Genomic DNA, 20,080 nt, shown 5'->3' with positions numbered 1-20,080 from the left:
AAGCCCGCTGAGTGTCGTTTAAATTTGCGGTTGAAGAGGAAGCAGCTGTTGCCAGTGGCGGCGCGTGGTCATTTTGACAACCGGGGCAAGCTACTGCGGGACCAAGTCACCCCCATCTACGGGGACAGGATGAGCGCTGTAAGTTCTCCCATCATTTTATGAGTATAAAAACCATTCCATCGGTAACAACCAATCGGCAAAAGCGACAATTTTTAACGATAAGAAAGTGTCTTTAAAACCGGTCCAAGTCAAGGGATTAATAAATATAGACATAGTTTATTTTGAAACCTCTTTCAAAAGGAAAGACAATATTTACCCAGATAAATACAATGACATATTAACAGAAACTTCGGGAAAGCAGACAAAACCTAAAATAAGGTTTAAAACGTTACTATGAAGAAAGGAAAGGTAATGCAAAGATAAGGACATGCGTCGCTCACTCATAGATATATATGCTGCTAGACTTCTACTGCTTGAACATATATGCAACACGCCGCGGTTTCTTGGAAGCAAAATGCTCAATAACGCGCTGATTAAAGTCATGCATCCCAGAAATAACGTCTATGTGATTGGATAAAACAGCCAAGGAATTTAATCTATCTTGCTTCATTGTGTTTCTGAGATACGTTTTAATACGCTTCAGCGTGCTGAATGTTCGCTCTGCGTCGGCGGAAGAAATAGGCGTCGTCAAAATGATGTCCAGAAATTTTGCAGACGCCGCAAAGGTAGTTACTAGAGTGTTATCTATGAGGAACCCATAGAGCGCGCAAGTTGATGTGATGTTCAAAAATAATTGATTGGTGTATATACATCGCAATTCATTTTCCAATTTACCCACGTTTATCATGGGGTAAAATTTGGAGACAGTAGCCAACAAATGGATGGGAAATTGACGTGCAAATTTTGAAAAATATTTGGGGTTCATCAAAGAGAACGCGGCAAGGTGTTCAGTGCGCAGACGATCGCCTATTTGATTCACCAGAATGTCACAGCATTCCTTTGCAGACAAAATCAAACGCTGCGTTGTTTGCCCGCGGCGTAAAGAAGCACTCCATGTGTCGTCGTATTTTATTGTTTCCCGGATACGAGATACAGCATCGCAGAAGTCTGAAATACACGACTGCACAGACGCTCCATCCATTAGCCTTGACTGCAATGCGCCGTATAATACATCCACGTGATAGAATATTGTGGAGAAAAATGAAAACTCACCATCTTCTAGCAGACGCTTTAGACCTGCCGCCTCCCTCACAGTGCGTTCGTCCCAAACCGGAGAGCTCTGAATGCCATTAAAACACTCAATGAGCTCAGACCCAATTTCGGACACGCCCTGCACCACGCGTGATTGGAAGTTCCAACGTGTTGGTGCACAAGCTGGGAGACGGCGGCTACATATCTGGCGAAGGAGGTCAGAGCGCTTCAGCGAAACGGAAAAAAATGAAGAAAACCCCGAAACATTTGCAAAAAATATACGGACGAGAGGGGTATCAAGACACATATTTTTAATAACGAGGTTAAATTGGTGTGCATAACAATGTAAAAAATGCGCATGAGGAAAATCTTCTTTTATATAAACTTGAACACCATTTTTCGACCCACTCATGACTGCCGCGCCGTCATAAGTTTGAGCTATCAATTTTGACTTCGCGTTGTAAGGCTGTAACACTTCTTTCGGTACAGCCGATATCCCGCAAGCCGTGCGATCAACGATTGGTACAAAGCTGTGAAATCTCTCGGTAGGTTTACCATCTTTCACAAACCGAAAAATCACAGCCAGTTGGGAAACGCACGTTATGTCAGTTGTCTCGTCAGACTGAATCGAAAGGAACTGGCAATTCTCAATTTCCAGAGCCAAATGTTGTAAATAAATTTTATACATTGAGTCGAGCAAATCATTTCGGATATCCTTGGATGTCCCTTTCGAAACAGTTGCGGCATCAAGATGATCTTTCAATACTGTATCTAGGGATGCGGTGTATTCCACCATATCCAAAAATACCTCTCTATTAGAAGAGCCAGCCCGTTCATCGTGCCCACGGAGGAACAGCTCGTGGCAACCAATGAACTTCAAAACATCTATCAATCGACCGAGAACATGGCGGTTTTTCTCGACGTTTTGGTTGTGCCGACGAATAGAAACCGCGCGTCCTTCATCCAACTGTGCTGCAATATTAACATTTCCGAATGTTCGGTATTTTACTGCATTGTCCAGATGCTCCATAGAAGATTGATGATCCCTGGCACGCTCGGAAAGATGTTTAAGATCTCTAAAACCAAATTTACACCAACGTGAGTCACGGGCGATAGCAAAAAATAGGCAATAAAACCAAAAAATGTGAATTTTTGTCCTCGCTGTAACACAACCATTCGTGTTTTTTATACCAAGTTTCTGCGCAGAATGTACGCCGACGCTTTCCTCCGTCATGGGATTGTTCCAGTGAACAATTGTTTGGTTGATAAGGCCCAAGACGTTGTACCTCTAATTTTTGTTCCAGCGGCAGCTGCGAAAACGGAGTGCGAAGTAGTGCATCAACCTTATTCATTATGAGGTCTAAGGCTAAGATATGCGATGCCGGAAAGAAGTGAGGAGCTCAAAAGGAATGTGGAAAATCGAAAGCAAATGGACTAAAGGTCTCTAACTGATTCAAATAGCGAAACAAGCGACAAAAACGAAGGCGAGGAAACTATCAACTCTTCAAGCAACCAACGAACGAGAAGGAATGCGTGAATATGTCAACACGTTGTTGTAAGAAACGTCGGCATTGTGTCGTCATAATTTAGGGGCTAGCCCCGATGATTTAGTAAAAGAAACAGAAAATAAACGCGGCGAGTGGAAGATTAAAGAGAGAATACGATATACAATGAGCAACCGGGGCAAAATCGGCGTCGCCCCGTCGACGTTCGGTGAAGGTTTTGCGAGCGAAAAATGAACCATGTCGGGAGAATATGGCTAGTGTAGACAGTCTGTGCAACCGATATTGAGGTCTTTTTTGAATATTTTTCATTATACCGAAAAAACAACCGGGGCATTGCCCCTGTTGGCCCTATTGACGCGCCGCCACTGGCTGTTGCAGGATCAGCGGGATTCTGAAGATGTGGACAATTCCGTTTAAGATGACCAGTCTGCTTGCAATTAAAACATGCCTTGCAATCTCTGCCCCAATGACCATGTTTACCACATCGAGGACACGGGTTGCGTAGTACACCATCAAAATTGCGATTGTTGTTAGCGCGTGGCTTAACATATCCTATGATCTCATCCAGTTTTGCTACAAGTCGCTCAAAACTGCTCTCGAGGAACTAATTAGCTGCATTACCAGTGTTTAGGGCTGTCCAAAATCGAATAATTTTTTGATTCGAATCGAATATTTTCGCCGAATCGAACCGAATATTATTGCGCAATAGTAAATCTGTCTCTATTATACAATAAACGCCTGCCCTTCGATGTTGTGGTAACGTATGTGCAGTTACATCAAAGGAGATCACACGCTTGTATGAACTGGTCAAAAAAAATGGAGAACTCCAAAATTTGGGTCTCGAAAACTGTTGAGTATTAAGAGTAAAAATTGCACTATTCAAAAATTGCAATCTCAATTTTGATGGATTCAGTTTTAGTAGGACATATAAAGCCTGTAGATGCTATTTTAATCCTATTCACTAGTCTTTATGTTTTTTTGTGTAAATTTCAGCAAAATAATAACAACCATCAATATAGATAAAACTGTTGCTCAAGTTCAAAATTGCATTTAAAAATTCCAAGCTAGTTTGATGACAATATTATTTGAGGATTATAATATTGTTAGTGTACAACAGCCATCAAAATGCAAGAGTGCAATTATTTGTCTTGGTATATAGATGGATAATACAGTAATGCCATCATGAGAAATTACAAATTCCATTTAAAGAAGGTATTGCCATCATAAGGATCCCAAAACACCTGTTTCAGCCTTGAGTTGCCTGTACCATGTTCCTATGATAACTAACTCAACAGCTTCAAATCGATTCTATTTATAGAACTATCGTTTTCTAAATTGTCTCCTTTTTCTCCTTGTTCTCTCTCAAAAACGTCACGATCGACTATACCTTGTTATGACGACCATGCATGAAATGGCTAATCACGTGCCACCGGGCGGGCATTAGTAATGACATGTTTATCACAAAATGAAGGCGAGAGAAATATCGGGAAACCAATTAAGCAATCCGGGAGCGAGAGTGGTCTGAGCTCGGAGCGCCGCCGCTTGCCCGATGAAAAACATCCCGTAAAGGTGGTTTCCGCTTTATGTACCGGTACCTAATTTTAGCGATTCGAAAATTAGCCGAAAAACGATTCGAATAATTTGCGATTCGATTCGATTTCGAATATTTGGTTCGCTTGGACAGCCCTACCAGTGTTACTCTGTTTCACTGCGGCAATGCGAGGTTTAGGCATGTCTTTTCTCTCAGAGTTGTTAGTATCAACAGAATAATACAGCGTTGCAAGAGACAGTGCAATTTCAAAAGTATCAAGCTGTTGCATGGTAACATGTTCGATCATGCTTTCATCAGTTAAACCGGCGAGAAACTGCGATTTCAAAATATCATCTTGACCAGCAATATCAAGATTTGGGTAAGCAAAAATAACAAGCTTTTTCAATTTGTTACCATAATCCCGTGGGGCTTCATTTGGCCTAATCCTACGACAATGAAATGTAGTACGGTATGAACTCTCATTTCCGGCAGGTTTAAAGAAATGGTTAAAATGAGCCACAATATCACGATAGCTAGTACGTTTCATATCTGGTAAATCTTTCAATACATTTAGAGCCTGTCCTGTCATGCAAGTAGCCAATTCCAGTCCCGCAGTGTCATCATCCCACTGATTATAACTGGTAATCATTTCAAAATAGCATAAATAACTAGGCCACGCCATGACAGTGGACCCATCGAAATACATCGGCTTTTTGACATTTCTTGCCATCATCGTAGCATTAGCTGTGCTATTGAGAACACTACGATTAACATTGGCATTTAGGACACTGCTAGCGCTCACTGGAGGAGCTGATTGCGTAGCCACTGTAATCATTTTCGGCCTAGTACTAAGTTGTCTTCTGACAACATTTGGGTCCTCATTACCATTATTGATCAAAAAAGGAAGTGTAGGTGCAAGGTTACTCAGATGACCATTCTCTGCAAATTTCACTTCTAATGTCTGCGAGAACGCGTTCCGCTTCCCTTCTGGCTGTCCATCTTCTGATCCAAAATCAGAAATTTCATAATCTTTGAGAACAGACGCTGTTTTTGGAACAAACGTTGCTGGTGTTGAAGTGATCAGGCTGACATTTGGGTCATGTGACATGGGCTGGGTTTCCTCGGGATCAGAAACTCCACCCGGTTTAATCATGCCAGTGATATCTTGAAGCATGCTGTAGATATTATCGAAAGACGAGCCCATTTTTGTATTTTGGAGTTTAACTGATTCTAGTTGACTTCCAATCTGTTGTACACAACCGTCTATCTGCTGTATACGACTGTCCATCAGTTGCAAACGGCTGTCAGTGTCCTCTTGCTTTTCCTCTGACTCCCTCAATTTCGCCTTCAATAACTGTATTTGCAAATGCAAAAGTTCATTCTCCTCTGCTTCCTTTGGTGTCGGTACAATCTTTCTTCTCTTAACCATTTTTCCAAAATATCAGGCAACCGCAATTAAAAAAATAAAAAAACTAAACACTAAAACGATAACCTAAAACACAGAGGAAATTCCACACTGCCGGCACTCTGACAAACCAGCTAAAAAGGAAAGATACTCAGCTGCTCACTAATGACTCAAGTGGTAAGAATAAATATGGGCATACAGAATAAAAACAGAGTTATAGACGTGGTCGTCTCAATAATAACATGCACTTCATCAACATTGGCTGATGTGGCCTAGTTTAATAGAATTTGTTGTTACATTTTGCATGGATCAAATACGCTATTATGGCGTCGCAACGGTGGGAAATATTGACCACTTTCAGCGCACGTTACTTATGTAGTTGGTACGCGAGCACTCCACAAAATCTCGAAATGGTACGCGGGCGAATAAATTTGGGTAACACTGCATTAAGAATCGGAATTATTAGTTATTCTCACCCTGCTTCCCGAAACTGTCAATATTTTTTATTTTGTCATTGAGATTTTCTTCAAGTTCTTTTAATTCCGTTTTGATATATCAATATTTATTTATAACGTCCGAGTTTTTAAGCAATTAACTTAAGATAATTGTTTTCAAATTTTGAGAAGTAGTAAACAAAATTGCTGCCCTTATGCAAGACAGACGAGTTTATAAACATATCTGTTAGTGATTTCCCAACACTGACATTTTTAGGCAAGTTATAACAAACTTGTTCAATCCTTCATCAAAAAATATATCTGACGATAAGAACTACATGAAAACTCGTAAAACGTTTACGTTTTCATATCACATTCTTTTATTTTTATGTATCTCCTAGTCTTTCGTTTTGAACTACAGATTTATGTTGAACAACAATGTTTTCGCGTTGGAATGGAAGATTGAAATGCACAGAACAAAATTCTCAAATAACAGTAAAATTAACATTTGACTAAGATTATAAGCTATTCTACTATGGACAGAAATTTTTTCATCAAAGTAGTTTTCCAATTTTTTCGATCCTTTCCTAATATTTGTGTTTTGAGTGAATATAAAAGATTTTTGTAGATTCGAATTCATCTTGCAAATATGACACCTTGTGTTAGTCATAGTAATTACCCAGATTCCGGAAATGTGTAAACACATTTCGATAAACTAGAACAGGGGTGGGTAACCCATGGCACGCGTGCCGAACGTGGGACGCGAGCCCATTTATAATATTTATTTATAACGTCCGAGTTTTTAAGCAATTAACTTAAGATAATTGTTTTCAAATTTTGAGAAGTAGTAAACAAAATTGCTGCCCTTATGCAAGACAGACGAGTTTATAAACATATCTGTTAGTGATTTCCCAACACTGACATTTTTAGGCAAGTTATAACAAACTTGTTCAATCCTTCATCAAAAAATAAATCTGACGATAAGAACTACATGAAAACTCGTAAAACGTTTACGTTTTCATATCACATTCTTTTATTTTTATGTATCTCCTAGTCTTTCGTTTTGAACTACAGATTTATGTTGAACAACAATGTTTTCGCGTTGGAATGGAAGATTGAAATGCACAGAACAAAATTCTTAAATAACGGTAAAATTAACATTTGACTAAGATTATAAGCTATTCTACTATGGACAGAAATTTTTTCATCAAAGTAGTTTTCCAATTTTTTCGATCCTTTCCTAATATTTGTGTTTTGAGTGAATATAAAAGATTTTTGTAGATTCTAATTCATCTTGCAAATATGACACCTTGTGTTAGTCATAGTAGTTACCCAGATTCCGGAAATGTGTAAACACATTTCGATAAACTAGAACAGGGGTGGGTAACCCATGGCACGCGTGCCGAACGTGGGACGCGAGCCCATTTATCCGGCACGCGAGCGAGGCCTCGGAAACGAGATCATTCTCCTTCAGATAAAAGGTTCTAGGACAAGAATTATCTGATGAAACTAGGTGTTCGTTTATTCTTTATCGTCTGTTAACAGTTCGGTATTTAAACTCTTTTTGTCCAAGAGTGCTTCATTTATATAAAAGTACCATCTTTGTTGTAAAGAGTCAGAAACTAATATGGCCGAAAACATCACAGAATTAATATTGTGGCCCCGAACGCCGACATGCTTGGACCAGCCTGATGTATTTTATTGGATTTTTGTAGAAGTAATGTGCTTACCCTATATACTATATATTCGTGTTCAAGGTCTGTGCTAAACAATAAATTAGGCGATTATCGACCAGTCCCGCGATCACGTCATACGTTAAAATCGCAGACTTGTTTAGCGGATAACGATTTTTTTGTGTAATATATTCAATCCATGCGATCCATTAAAAATATGTATCCATAATAATTTAATTGTATTCCTTCCGACTCAACTCTGTGTCGATTTACGGTATATATAATAAAACTTTATTACTGTAAAATACTACAACAGTCTGTGAACATGAAACAATTGATAAACTGTCAGATAATAAATAGCTTGGTTTCGAATTTTGCGACTTTGGGGTTTTTCAGCTTTGTGCTATTCTTTTGGCATTACTGCCATTTGAGATTATTTTTAAGCCGTTATTATATCTTGATTCGATTTGTATTTCCCGATAAACGTCACTATGTGTGGCCAAATTTTGTGATTTGCAATGTCTAAAAAAGAATATGAAATCTGGTTGAAAGTTCATCTTTAGCATCACTAATGATTATAATGTAATACCTCGTTTTTGGCAACTAATACGCAATTCCCTGCAAGAACCCCGTGGAAAACGACATGCATATGTTGATGGAAATTTGCGATTCAGGGAATGAATGAATATCGACACAAGGGTGTCAACGGCTTAAATAGCACGGGGCGCTGACAAAAACAATCGGCGATTTAAAAATGAAATCGCACGTGTTATTAGCGACTTTTTTCAGTAATTTAAGGGCAAGTCCGCGCCCTCTATACCCCCACCCTCTCGCTACGCTTCAATCAAGAGCTGCAGTTTGATGTGAAAAGATAATAAAAATATGACTCAAGTACCATCCTTGAACATTTTTACTACGATTAGACCATTCTTTAGGACGGTCTTTAAAAAGGGTCAACTATTCTGATTGAAACGCACAGAGTAGAAATTACTCAAGACTACAAGAACATCGACTTTGATAATATTGCGTTATTAGAACTTGGAATATTGAATCCGGCTGTAATAGTGCATGCGCATTCAATGTATCATCTGGGACAATGATAAACCAACTAGTTACCTAATGAATTTTCTACAAAATTTTTGTACTTTTTTACATTAAACTAAAAAATTATTGCTGAAGATGAGTGTGAATGTAATTAAAATGGCGCCGATTGACACCGTGTTAATTTTATATGATTTTTTTTAAAACAGTAATTGTATTTTACAACTACTGTGATGTTATTTTTCCTATTTAAATAGCTGCCTTGCAAAGAACAGATGCGTGAGATTGGGATTAAGAATATATAGAACACTCTCCTACAATTTCTACTTGTTTAACAGGTATTGCTGGAAAATATTGCCAATAATAATTTAGAGTCAATGACCGAAGAAAGTTAATTCGATCCGAATCCACAATATCAACCCTTATTGAAATAAATATCCAAAAGATCTGCACTATGGAAATAAGAGTCTGGTGCGCGGCCGAAAAAAACCAAAACTCATTTCAGTCAATAAGTTTGGTCACACAGTTCACCAAAAATAATTGAAATCAAATTTGACATAGTCATCGTACGCAAATAAATTATGTTTTTTTAATGCTCATCTGTTAATGTCAAAACAAAACAATTCATTTTGAGCATTGAAAAAACACTTTAGGTATTCCTAGATATTGTAGTTCATGATATAAATACCGCTGCGCTTTTCGGCATTGAACGAAATAACTGCGGAAAAATTTATGTCTATATGTCAAAGTTGCTAATGTATCCAGATTGATATTTCTAAATATGGGCCCATGGTCGGAAAATTATCCATTTACTCACAATTTCTGGCTATTTTTTTGTGAACTGAGTCAAAATATATAATTTCGAGAACGATACCCTCCGAAAAAGAAAACTCCTTCAAAAAGTTGTCTCGTTACTCCATAAACTGGATAAGTCTTGGAAATTTTAGGTAACATGTTTCGCTCATCAACCCCAATATGTCATTCACGCGTGGATGACGACGCTCAAATTTAGCAGGCAGTTTCGCAATACGCGATTGTTATTGGTTGGACTGGTAACGGTTTGATGGGGTACGTTAGATCCTGGGCAACTACAGGATTGTTTTTTGTGGATTTTCTAGTTTTAATTGGGACTAAAAACTCATCTCGCAGTTAAATTGTGTAAAAATATAATTACTACTGTTGCAATATAATGAATCTAAGTTTGAATTTTAGTTGGAATATACGAATATACCCAATCTCTCACTGACCTGATAAATAACGTACTGTTGAATATATTAAATCAAGATTTATGTCAGGTAAAGTGTAAGGCCTAAATAGGACTCTCTAAATATGTAGGCAATAAAAATGGACAAAATTCTTTTTTTTCATACCGAATCGGTAATTAAAATATTTGGCAACACTCATGCACGTTTGTTTTTATTTAACATTTTATTCATCTCTGATGATGCGTCGACTACGACAGAGCACGTTTAGCTAACTATAAACGGCGGTGAACTATTACAACTCATTGATAGATTTGTGATTCAATTCTATGCAATATGTGCCGAATTCATTTTTTTTCCAATCCGCACCTTAGAAATGAAATGCACATTACCCATAAAGATTGTCACAAACTTCTTCTAAATCTGCTTAGTTTGTATTTCAAAAATTTTTTACTACTCATTTTGTTAAAATAAATCATTGACCAAGCTATTTTAACATCAGCATGCAAATTAAATACACAAAAAATTCAAGCAGAGTTTATATATACACGGTGTCTTAAAAGTGAGTATACACATTTAACTTTCGATTTGCAATTTAGGACTCGTCACAGAGTGTTCATTTCTTCGGAAAACAAAGTATGGATAAGTAGTAAAATTTTGGCATTGTTTGCATTTGTTATCAATCCACAGAATATTAGAATAAATTATTATACTCATAAACCATTTGCGTAACATTTGAAATTTTGTTTACTAAACAAAACTACAATTTAGAACTACATGTATTAAATATTGAATATTAGTGATAATATTAGTGATAAATAAACCATATGACAAAATTATGAATAAAAAAAATGAATGAATGATATACATGTACCGCCACAATGTCGCATAATTTTAAAATAAGCAAATTATCGAAACTTTCAAAATTTCTTTCAAAATATAATTAAATATTTCTTGCGGTATTTGACAGTATATCATTTTTGACAAGTAATACCACAAATCACGGAGTAACGAATATAAGCAACGAATCAAAATTAGACTATGACCTAAATATCTTGAACCCAACGTGATTCAACAAATACACGACTATGTGCTCAATAATCGGCGCTCAGGAAGTATTCGTATCACGATGACGTACATCATGAATCCTAACCTGGTTCACATACTATGTTCAGGCTGTGCGCCATCTTGTTACACATACTTCAGGAGCATCGAATAATCAAATCAATTTGGGACAACACTTCACCATCCGTGTTTTATTATCAGTTTCTTCCTTATCTGAAAATACGTCTAATTGAGTTTCTCTAAATGGAAAAATAATATTTGTTATTGTACAATATAAGCAAATTTATCAAATAAATTCATGAAAAACAACATTCATATTTGTAAGTTACTTTATTTGTTGAATTTTCATTATTTATGTTTGGGCTCGAAATCGTTTAAATATAGATTTAAATTTGTATGTGAGCGTCTAGTTAAAATGTCACTGTAGTGCAGCAAATGATATTCAGTATAGCAGCTCTTGATGACTTATTATTCAGAGTCTCTGTAATAAGTGTTGTTTAACATTTGCTTTAATTTTGTTTCCAGCAGAAGGTGAAAAGCACTATATTGAAAATACGTTCAATGTGACATACCTAATTATCCTAATATTTTTAATGTCGGCTCGTTGTTTATTTAAAAGCTTGACTTACTTTGAATTCGTGAAGATTAGCCTTGCTGATCGGTGGATGCTGATAGATAAACACCGTTAATGCGAATTCTCAGCTAAAATAAAGATATTTCTTTAAATAAAATCTTTTTCATAAAAATAGGATTACTTTATTAATGTTTCTCTTTGAAGGTATATAATCAATGGCGTTTAATCGACATACAGCTTGTTTAATATTTTTGCACATCATATATGGTACAACAGGCATGACACGTCAAATGGTGATTAAATTACGAATACTTTGCACTACCTTTATGTCAAATAATGTAATTAAATTTGGGGCTGGACTCAGTTTTGCGAAAATGATCAATATGTAATTGACTTTTTAATATCAGAATCAGGATATACTGTATGCAATATGAATAAACAGCAGAATTGAAACACGTATCCATTATTATTTAAACGTTTTAATTATGTATATATTTAGCATCACACAGAAAATTCGAAAATTATGAATGATAACCTAGAAGGAATAAAACTGACAGCTAACGTATTTTTAAAGTGAATTGAAAAAAACAATATAAAAATGCTTATTTGAATCATATTACATAGATCAATCCAAAATAGAAGCGAAAATATATATAAAATTGTTACATTCACAAATTCAATATTAGATGGCGGGCTAGATTTAACGCGACATTCAGATGGCGCAAGCTGTTAGAGAAATTGAACAACTAGATATGTCCCACAAAAATTATTAATTAATATTAATAAATTACTTAGAAATATTCAAAAATCTTTCTCTATTCCAGTTTGTTTACACCGTTTTTAAATACGTCGTCAGTTTTGGATATATTCCATGATAATGGAGAATATGATATTAGCCGAACTACTATAAAATAATAAATTAATGTTACTTTCACTGTGATTCAATTTTTACTCTATTCAATTAATAACAGATCTATAAAGATATCCTTTATATCGTAAGTACTTACTTTTTTGTTTAACATTATTAAATCCGATTGTAGGGCATCAATACCTTGTTGGTCAATTTCCCAACCATTAAGGTAAATAGATTCCTCTACTGAACTAAACAGTTGACAGAGGTTTTTGATGATAGCATGAGATGGTTTGAAGTTTTCTTCGCTCAGGATAAGTTGCTGGATCTGGATAATTTAAGATCAATCATATCAGTCAGTGCATAATATAAAATTTGGATTCAGTTTTTCATATGTTTACCAACAGAAAATTTATGAACGTTAGAGAACAAGAAATTTAATGGGATATTGGTTGACATGATTAAATAAAAATTTCAGTTCTTACTGTCAAAAGGGTGTTTATAATTTTATTTACTTTTTTGATGGGCTTGCATTAACAAAGAAACAATTACCTAATTTTCTTGTTGTAATATTCTATAACTTTATAATTTTGTGCTTCGAATTTATCCCGATAATATGTAATCTTATGACGGTCTAAATTGGCGTCACGAAAAGATTTCCATGTCCAATACGGAATATTTTCAATGACTTGCCTCAACTGGCTGCACTTATATGCCTAATGAGTGCACAAAATGAGTCCTCGATGACGTAGCATGTTATCTTAATTGCAATACACATATCTATAATAAAATGTCAACTATTTTCAAAGAATAAACTTGGAATAAACAATTATTTCAATTTATCTCGATGCAAACTTTAAAATCCAACACAGCCGGATGGCATAAAAACAGTATCATTCATGCCTAGTTCAACTCTAAAAGGTACTTTTAGTCATACATTCCATCCCAGGCCCTGTGATGTTTTGAAAAATATGATTTCGACTGCACCATACTTGGTGTAGGTATAGAGAATTTTTAAACATGGAAAAAACGTAAAATTAATGGTAATTTTCACGCGTAAGGGCGCGCATTACAATGTTTATGTCTATCTACGCGCATTTTCGTCGGAAAAAGGAACATTTTTTTCATTGAGGGGGGCCTGTGCAGTAATAATTAGAGGTGTGACGTCATCAAAATTGTCAATTGGAGCCTTGAATTTGAAAATTCTGTAAATACAATCGTGAATTTTAGAGTAATCATTCTTGCTATAATAGTGGTTTTGGTGTTGTTCTGTTGGAAAATAACACAAGAAAACGTTAAAATAAAAATTAATAAATTAGGTATAATTATTAACCCTCTACTAGACACAAAATCTCGCAAGTTCAATAGAAATTTTGGAATTTTGGCACATAAAAAAATTATTTTTGGAGGAGTGCGTACTAAACATATATTGCTGAATAGAACTCTTGCACGCGTCATTAAAAAGCCATGAGTGAAGCTTTAGGGCTTAATGGTTGACAAAAAAAGAATCCATGTAAAATGGCCCCAGAGCGACCGGTTGGTAGGGATCACATTATTATAATACGTTATATATTTTTTTTTATACGCATTTACGTGATATTCATTTATATAATATCGAACAGTGGACATTTTGGATGCTAATTTTTTTACTTTTATTATGTTAACACATCTTCTAATTTACAAATTAACCTGAACATTCTAATCGAAATATAATCGTATATCTTATTTTCCTTTGAAAATAAATTAAACCTCATGAGACGACGGTGTATTTGGTGGTGATTCACAATTTTACGGTTTCTGAATGGTTTATGCAGCATTTTGTCACCGATGCGTCCAGAGTTTGAAATTAAATGTAGATTAGTCAATCCGCAACAGACTTTGAATAAACAATGAAAAAATTGGGTTCAAAAAACTAAACATCATAAATACGAAATATAAGCGAGCCTTACAAGTGAGAATGTCAGAATACTCAACGAACGTATATAATTTATCGACAAGGATTGAATTGAAACCGCTATATCATTTATTTTATTGCACATAAGTGTGTAAAAAGTAAGTAAGTGTGTAAGAGAATTTCCGAATATGTGCATACATGGAATGCAAATACGAGACTTGTTGACTAAAAAGAATGACATAATGAACTTTGACCCCTAGCATAAGTAGCCAATCAGATTGATGTTCCAGATTTGTCGTTTTTGATGACGTTGTGGCCAGATAACAGTTTTAATAACGGTGGTGACCGCGTTAAAAATACTTCTCACATAATATTTTTTCCCAATCGATAGGAGATTTATTTTTCCAACAAATTTCTGAATACTTTTGCGCACTACTTTAATGTAATTAATTACAGTTTTTCATGTAATTGTGAAGTAATTGAGGCATTTTCATTCTGTGTAATTGTAAATTTGATTTCAGTTTGCTAAAATTTTGGCTCAATTATATCTGGGGTCACCAAACTACGGCGTCCAATAATTTTCCAAGGGGCGTTTTCTGAGAATCGCCTTCCTTTTTTATTTCGTAACATTAGCCAATCAGCAGAATGCGAAAAAGTGACGTAACAATATGTCTTTTCGTATGCGTTAAGACACTCAGACAGACTTTCAGTCGTGGTTGTAAACAATACCTCATTTTGCGATTTTGAATGCTTTTCGTTAGTTTGCATTTTGACAAAAACCCATTAATGTATTGAACAAAGATATCAGAAGAATTTCCCAGGCTTGCTTCATTAGCCAAGGATTATTTGGGACTAATAGCAACATCAGCCCCATCAGAAGGAGTTTTTTCAATTGCGGGTAACTTTTATACGGCAAGAAGAAATTTATTGTGGTCAGAAACTTTTCGCAGTCTAATTTTCATCAAGTGCAATCCAACAGTTTTTGAGCAAGTGAAACTGAAAATATGAACCAAAATTTTATTGGACAGGTTAGTGGACACAATGATCGTTTTGACGAAAACTTTTGTTATTTTGTGTTGTTGTCCTTGTTCTTTGACATAGTTATTGGAAGGTCGCTTTTCTTTTCGATTACTGAATCGAATGCTCTAAAATTTTCAGTGGTTGAAGATGGAATTTTTTTCTAGAAGGCTATTACTTTCTTCATTTCTAAATTTCGTTTAAAATATGATCCTTCGTCTAATATTTTGCTGTATTATTTTATCCATGGGAACACTGATTGTCTGGTTTGATTCTTGCTACGCTAAACTCGGAATTTTTGGGAGGGTATCGTTAGTGTCAAGGATAAGGACTGCTTCGCTCTAAGTAACGTGTCCACATATTAAAACATTGCTTTGTTGTAATTGTAATTTTATATTTTTTGCACGGAGTAATTGTAATTGTAGTGTATTGAAAAATTTAGGGGGGTAATTGTAATGGTAATTGTAATTGAACTGAATTAATGTAATTGATCCAACTCTTAGCCTCATATTTTAATATACATAGACATAATAAAAATGTTAACAACAAGTTTCCCGATACTTACTTTTAATCCTAATTCAGTGGCTCCCCCCGCAAATGCATTCAGTTTTGCACTGGACAGACTAGAGTTGTGAATCACCACGGTTGATGCTTCTGTGGTTGAGGCAACTTGAGCGAATTCATGGAATGCTTCGAACTCTATGGTCTTGTCCACTAGGTTCAATCGATTAATCTGTGAAATATTTATTAATCTATCAACTTCAATATAACGATGCCTTATTCTTTGAATCCACTATATACTGTAGCCCAGCGGTTTCCAAACTATGGGTCGCGACCCACTGGTGGGTCGCAAAAGGAATCTTAGTGGGTCGTGAAAAGATGTAGAAAGATTTGATTAATTATACAGGTTATTAGAATCGGTGGCGAATACGTAAATCTTCAAAAAAAAAAATTAAATTTAAATTCTAATCTGTGGAAGTTTCTTATTTACGATCTTCTCGACGGAACAAAAATTTGCTACACAAAGAATGACCATGTGGCTTTTTTACGCATAGCAGTTTTGTACACTGTACAGCACTTCTTACCGTGTTTCCCTGAAATTTAGACAGGATTTAGATTTATTTTCTTTTGAAGAATACCACTTTGTTTTTTTTTGGAAGAGGTCGTTTGTGTTCATACATTTAAAAATAAAATTACATTGAAGAGAAGCACGAGATTTTTTAATAAACATTATATTAAAACCGACATCCATTCATTTTATTTGTATTTCAAAAAAAAAAAAAATCAAGTGACAAATATCATAATTGTGATATCACACAATCTTAAATAGTGGTGTGATCTCCACCTTACCTCAGGTTATCGAACCTTTCCTCTCCCACACATTTTAAATTTATTTTAAAGGTAGGGTTTAAATAGAATCCTTTTTAAAATTCAAATTAGGTCTTATTCTCAGGACAGGTATTATTTTCGAGGAAACACGGTAGTTTTGCGAAGATTAGCCATTGCTGTGTTCTGTGTTATGTCATAAAAATTGAATGGTTCGCCATAAGCAGTGGTAATAAATAGTGGGTCACAATTCTAAAATGTTTGGAAACCATTGCTGTAGCCTATACTGTGTAAGACTTACACGGTAGACAATGATGTGTATTCAAAATAAAACCTTTAAAATGAAAGCTTGCTCGTTTAATTTATGTTAGCTAAACTATAGAGATTCAATATAAAAATATTGTCCTCAATTTGATTATCGTGGATACTAGTATTGAATTAATTTTATCATCATCTACTGTGATTAAACTACTAAAGTAGACGCAACGTTACGAAGTATAACATTTGAATCAAGCATTATGTTGTCAGTGCGACAATAATTGCTTGCAACTCGATTTATATTGTCACGTGGCAAATTCCTATTAAAATATCAGCCGCTTCGATTAGATTTGTCATTGTTATTTTGAATGGCCTTGTACTTTATACTTTATACAATTTTGGCATTTTTAATTAACTCCCAAAATTATTGTTCTCCAAAGCTGAAATATTTTAATTTTTGTTGCCTCACTACCATTGACTTTGAACGACAATCTCAAATTACAACTGCCTAACAAGTTTTAAAATGCAATAAGTCTAATTATTGTAAATTTTAATATGATGAAAAGTCAATATTGCCAATGTCGGGCCTATCAGTGCGCAGTTAATATATAATAGTATTGAGTGGCACATACCGGCGTTACGATATCTGTGACATAAATCCTGAGATCGATGCTATTACCTGCCATTTTCTGACAATACCGTGGAATTCATTTGTTTAGTTACACGAGGCTTTTTAAGAATAACCATATCTCAAAGGCCTATACTAACATAATTTTTAACCGATATTTACATGTCCACATGAACGTTCGAGCTTACATAAATCAAGGAATCGAGGCAAGTTTGATCTGCAAAATGAGTAATAAACATACTATTTCGAGTAAACAATTATTCCTTCACTTTTTTCATTACCAACATTCATCTTTGCATTCAATTAAATCAGACAAAAGTCTCGGGTCTGAATGCCATCCATTCTCCCCACCTCACCCAGGGTGTACTATACTGAGCATGTAACCAATATCCAACCGAAGTAAAAACAGGTCCTTCCGATCTATAGTATCTACTAAACTTGTGAAGAGTTTTGTTGGGATTCAAAATCGCCTAAATACATTGTTTAAAACACAATAAGTACTAAAATGAGTGATGTTACAAGTGAGAATGTTATAAAAATCAGATTTGGTATTTTTCTGCGAAGTTGAATCAGGATGTCCGGGTTTGGATTCTCTGACAGTCGTTTAATTTGACTTCACTCTCCCTTCCAATACTGGGTTCTTCTTTATCTTTATTTTTTTCTTTTCTTCCAGTGTGTGTATGATTTTTGTTCGGAAACTTTAGTACATGTTTATAATTAACATGGGCCTAATTACACACTTGATTGCTGCACGTGATTTTCTTGGATCGTTCGAGCCACTTTTGAGAAATCGTGAAAAAATGAATTGCAGATATTTGGCTTGTATTTTGACCACTTGTTTTCATTAGAGAGTTTCATTTCACAACATCGAAATTTCGAACCTGTACTAGTTTTGGCTTTTTTGAAGTATACGCACCAAGATGGCTCACAACCTGAACCCCAACCTGGTACACATAATACATTCAGTTTGTGCGGCATCTTGGTGCACATATTTCTAGGGCTCTTTAGTTTTTATTAACATGAAGACACTTAATCCGATTAAAAATTTGTTCATGAATGTTGTCCCTGCAAAAGTTTTTTCAGAGTATTTCTATGCTCATGGGCAATCATGGTAGCCGAAGTGCTTCATTTTGGCAAAAAATTGAGCAATGAATTATGTGTGCCCCTGTCTACCTTTCACTATTTTCATGTGACAAATTTCTAGATAAACCTTAGCCTGCTACATTATACGCATCAATGTTATTTTGAAAAAATTTCAACTTATTAATATTATGAAAATATTTACAAGTGAATAAACTGATCTTTGATAAACTCCAAAAGGCAATATTCTACCCGAACGCAAATTTATTTCTTACTAAAGATATTCGTGATTATTAGGCAATAGCATTGGCGATGACTATATGCTGATCAGGTGGTTACTTTAAAATGCTTTGTCACATAAAATAACGCAGTATTTAACTGATAGAATTTTAAATAAATTAAATACCGCACTTTTTACCGTATAGAATTTTAGAATACGTTTTCAACATAATTATAATTTAATCACACAAATATTTCTGAATACAAAAAACGCATTATCGTTTTCCACATTCTTTTTTTTCCTATCTTGCATTTTATACTTTAATAAATACTCTTTTGATAATGCGCGCGAGTAAATAAAATACATTTTAGTAAGATTCATTTTTAACATTGAATAAGTATTTAGTATTTACCAAAAATATTCTAACTTCTTACTTTCAAGCCGAAATCAGTGGCTCCTTGTGCAAATGCATTCAGTTTTTCTGTTGTCAGATTACAGTCGCTAAACTGCAATACATCTGCTCCTGTAGTTGAAGCAACTTGAGCAAATTTATGAAACGCTTCGGACTCCATGGTCTTGTCGATTAGGGCAAATTGATTGATCTGCAAAATTATTAATAAAATTACTATTTTGAGCCGAGAGGTATTCGTTCCCATTTGCATTTGGAATACGCTGCCTTCGCATCTTTGATAACTCTGCGTGTGTTCGCAGGTCCGAATCCATGCTTCCGAAAACAAATAACTAACTAATCCCATACCCGACTTGAAATGGTAACCGGACGAGAGGCCGTGGTTCGCCATATGGTTGAGCCGTCTCATTAACTTTCCTCTCCCCCGGGATAAATATGTAAAACCCAATCCTAATTTCCCTCCCCGCCATTCGTCTCTACATATGGGTGAAGAACACCAAAAAAGGAAAAATAAGTTTTACAACTGAACCTCGATTTAAAATGTTCATCAATAACTGTCATTAAAACGTGATATTCATTTAATTTTAAATTTGCGTGATAGAGGCCTCTTTGTAAATGTTAATGTTTCAAATTCCAATATTTGTTCTCATCAATAATAAAGCAATAATTTAGAATTTGCTTTATGCAATATCAAATTATTTAGTCAAACATCGAACGATATCCATACATCAACGTATATAATATGCTTGGATTGCCAAAAAGTCATGCAATCAAAAC

At 35.2% G+C, this 20,080-nt stretch overlaps 1 protein-coding gene across 2 annotated transcripts in view; it reads right to left on the bottom strand.

Moving 5' to 3' along the window:
- Positions 1–10,262: 10,262 nt before the first annotated feature.
- LOC120336611 (uncharacterized) overlaps positions 10,263–20,080 on the bottom strand; it is a 195,035-nt gene continuing 185,217 nt past the window's right edge. The window contains exons 15-17 of one of the 2 annotated variants that reach the window (XM_078110157.1): positions 12,629–12,799; positions 11,677–11,749; positions 10,263–11,286 (exon numbers count right to left, since the gene is read on the bottom strand). In XM_078110157.1, coding sequence (XP_077966283.1) covers positions 11,693–11,749; positions 12,629–12,799 — 228 coding nt within the window. In that variant the 3' untranslated portion in view covers positions 10,263–11,286; positions 11,677–11,692. The remainder of the gene's footprint in view (positions 11,287–11,676; positions 11,750–12,628; positions 12,800–20,080) is intronic. The other variant, XM_078110158.1, reaches the window with a different exon arrangement.

This window comes from Styela clava, chromosome 2 (genome assembly GCF_964204865.1).
Source record: "Styela clava chromosome 2, kaStyClav1.hap1.2, whole genome shotgun sequence".
In the NCBI taxonomy this organism is placed as follows: domain Eukaryota; kingdom Metazoa; phylum Chordata; class Ascidiacea; order Stolidobranchia; family Styelidae; genus Styela; species Styela clava.
The sequence above is the reverse complement of the archived record's forward strand: the minus strand, read 5'-3'. Positions and strand labels throughout refer to the sequence as shown.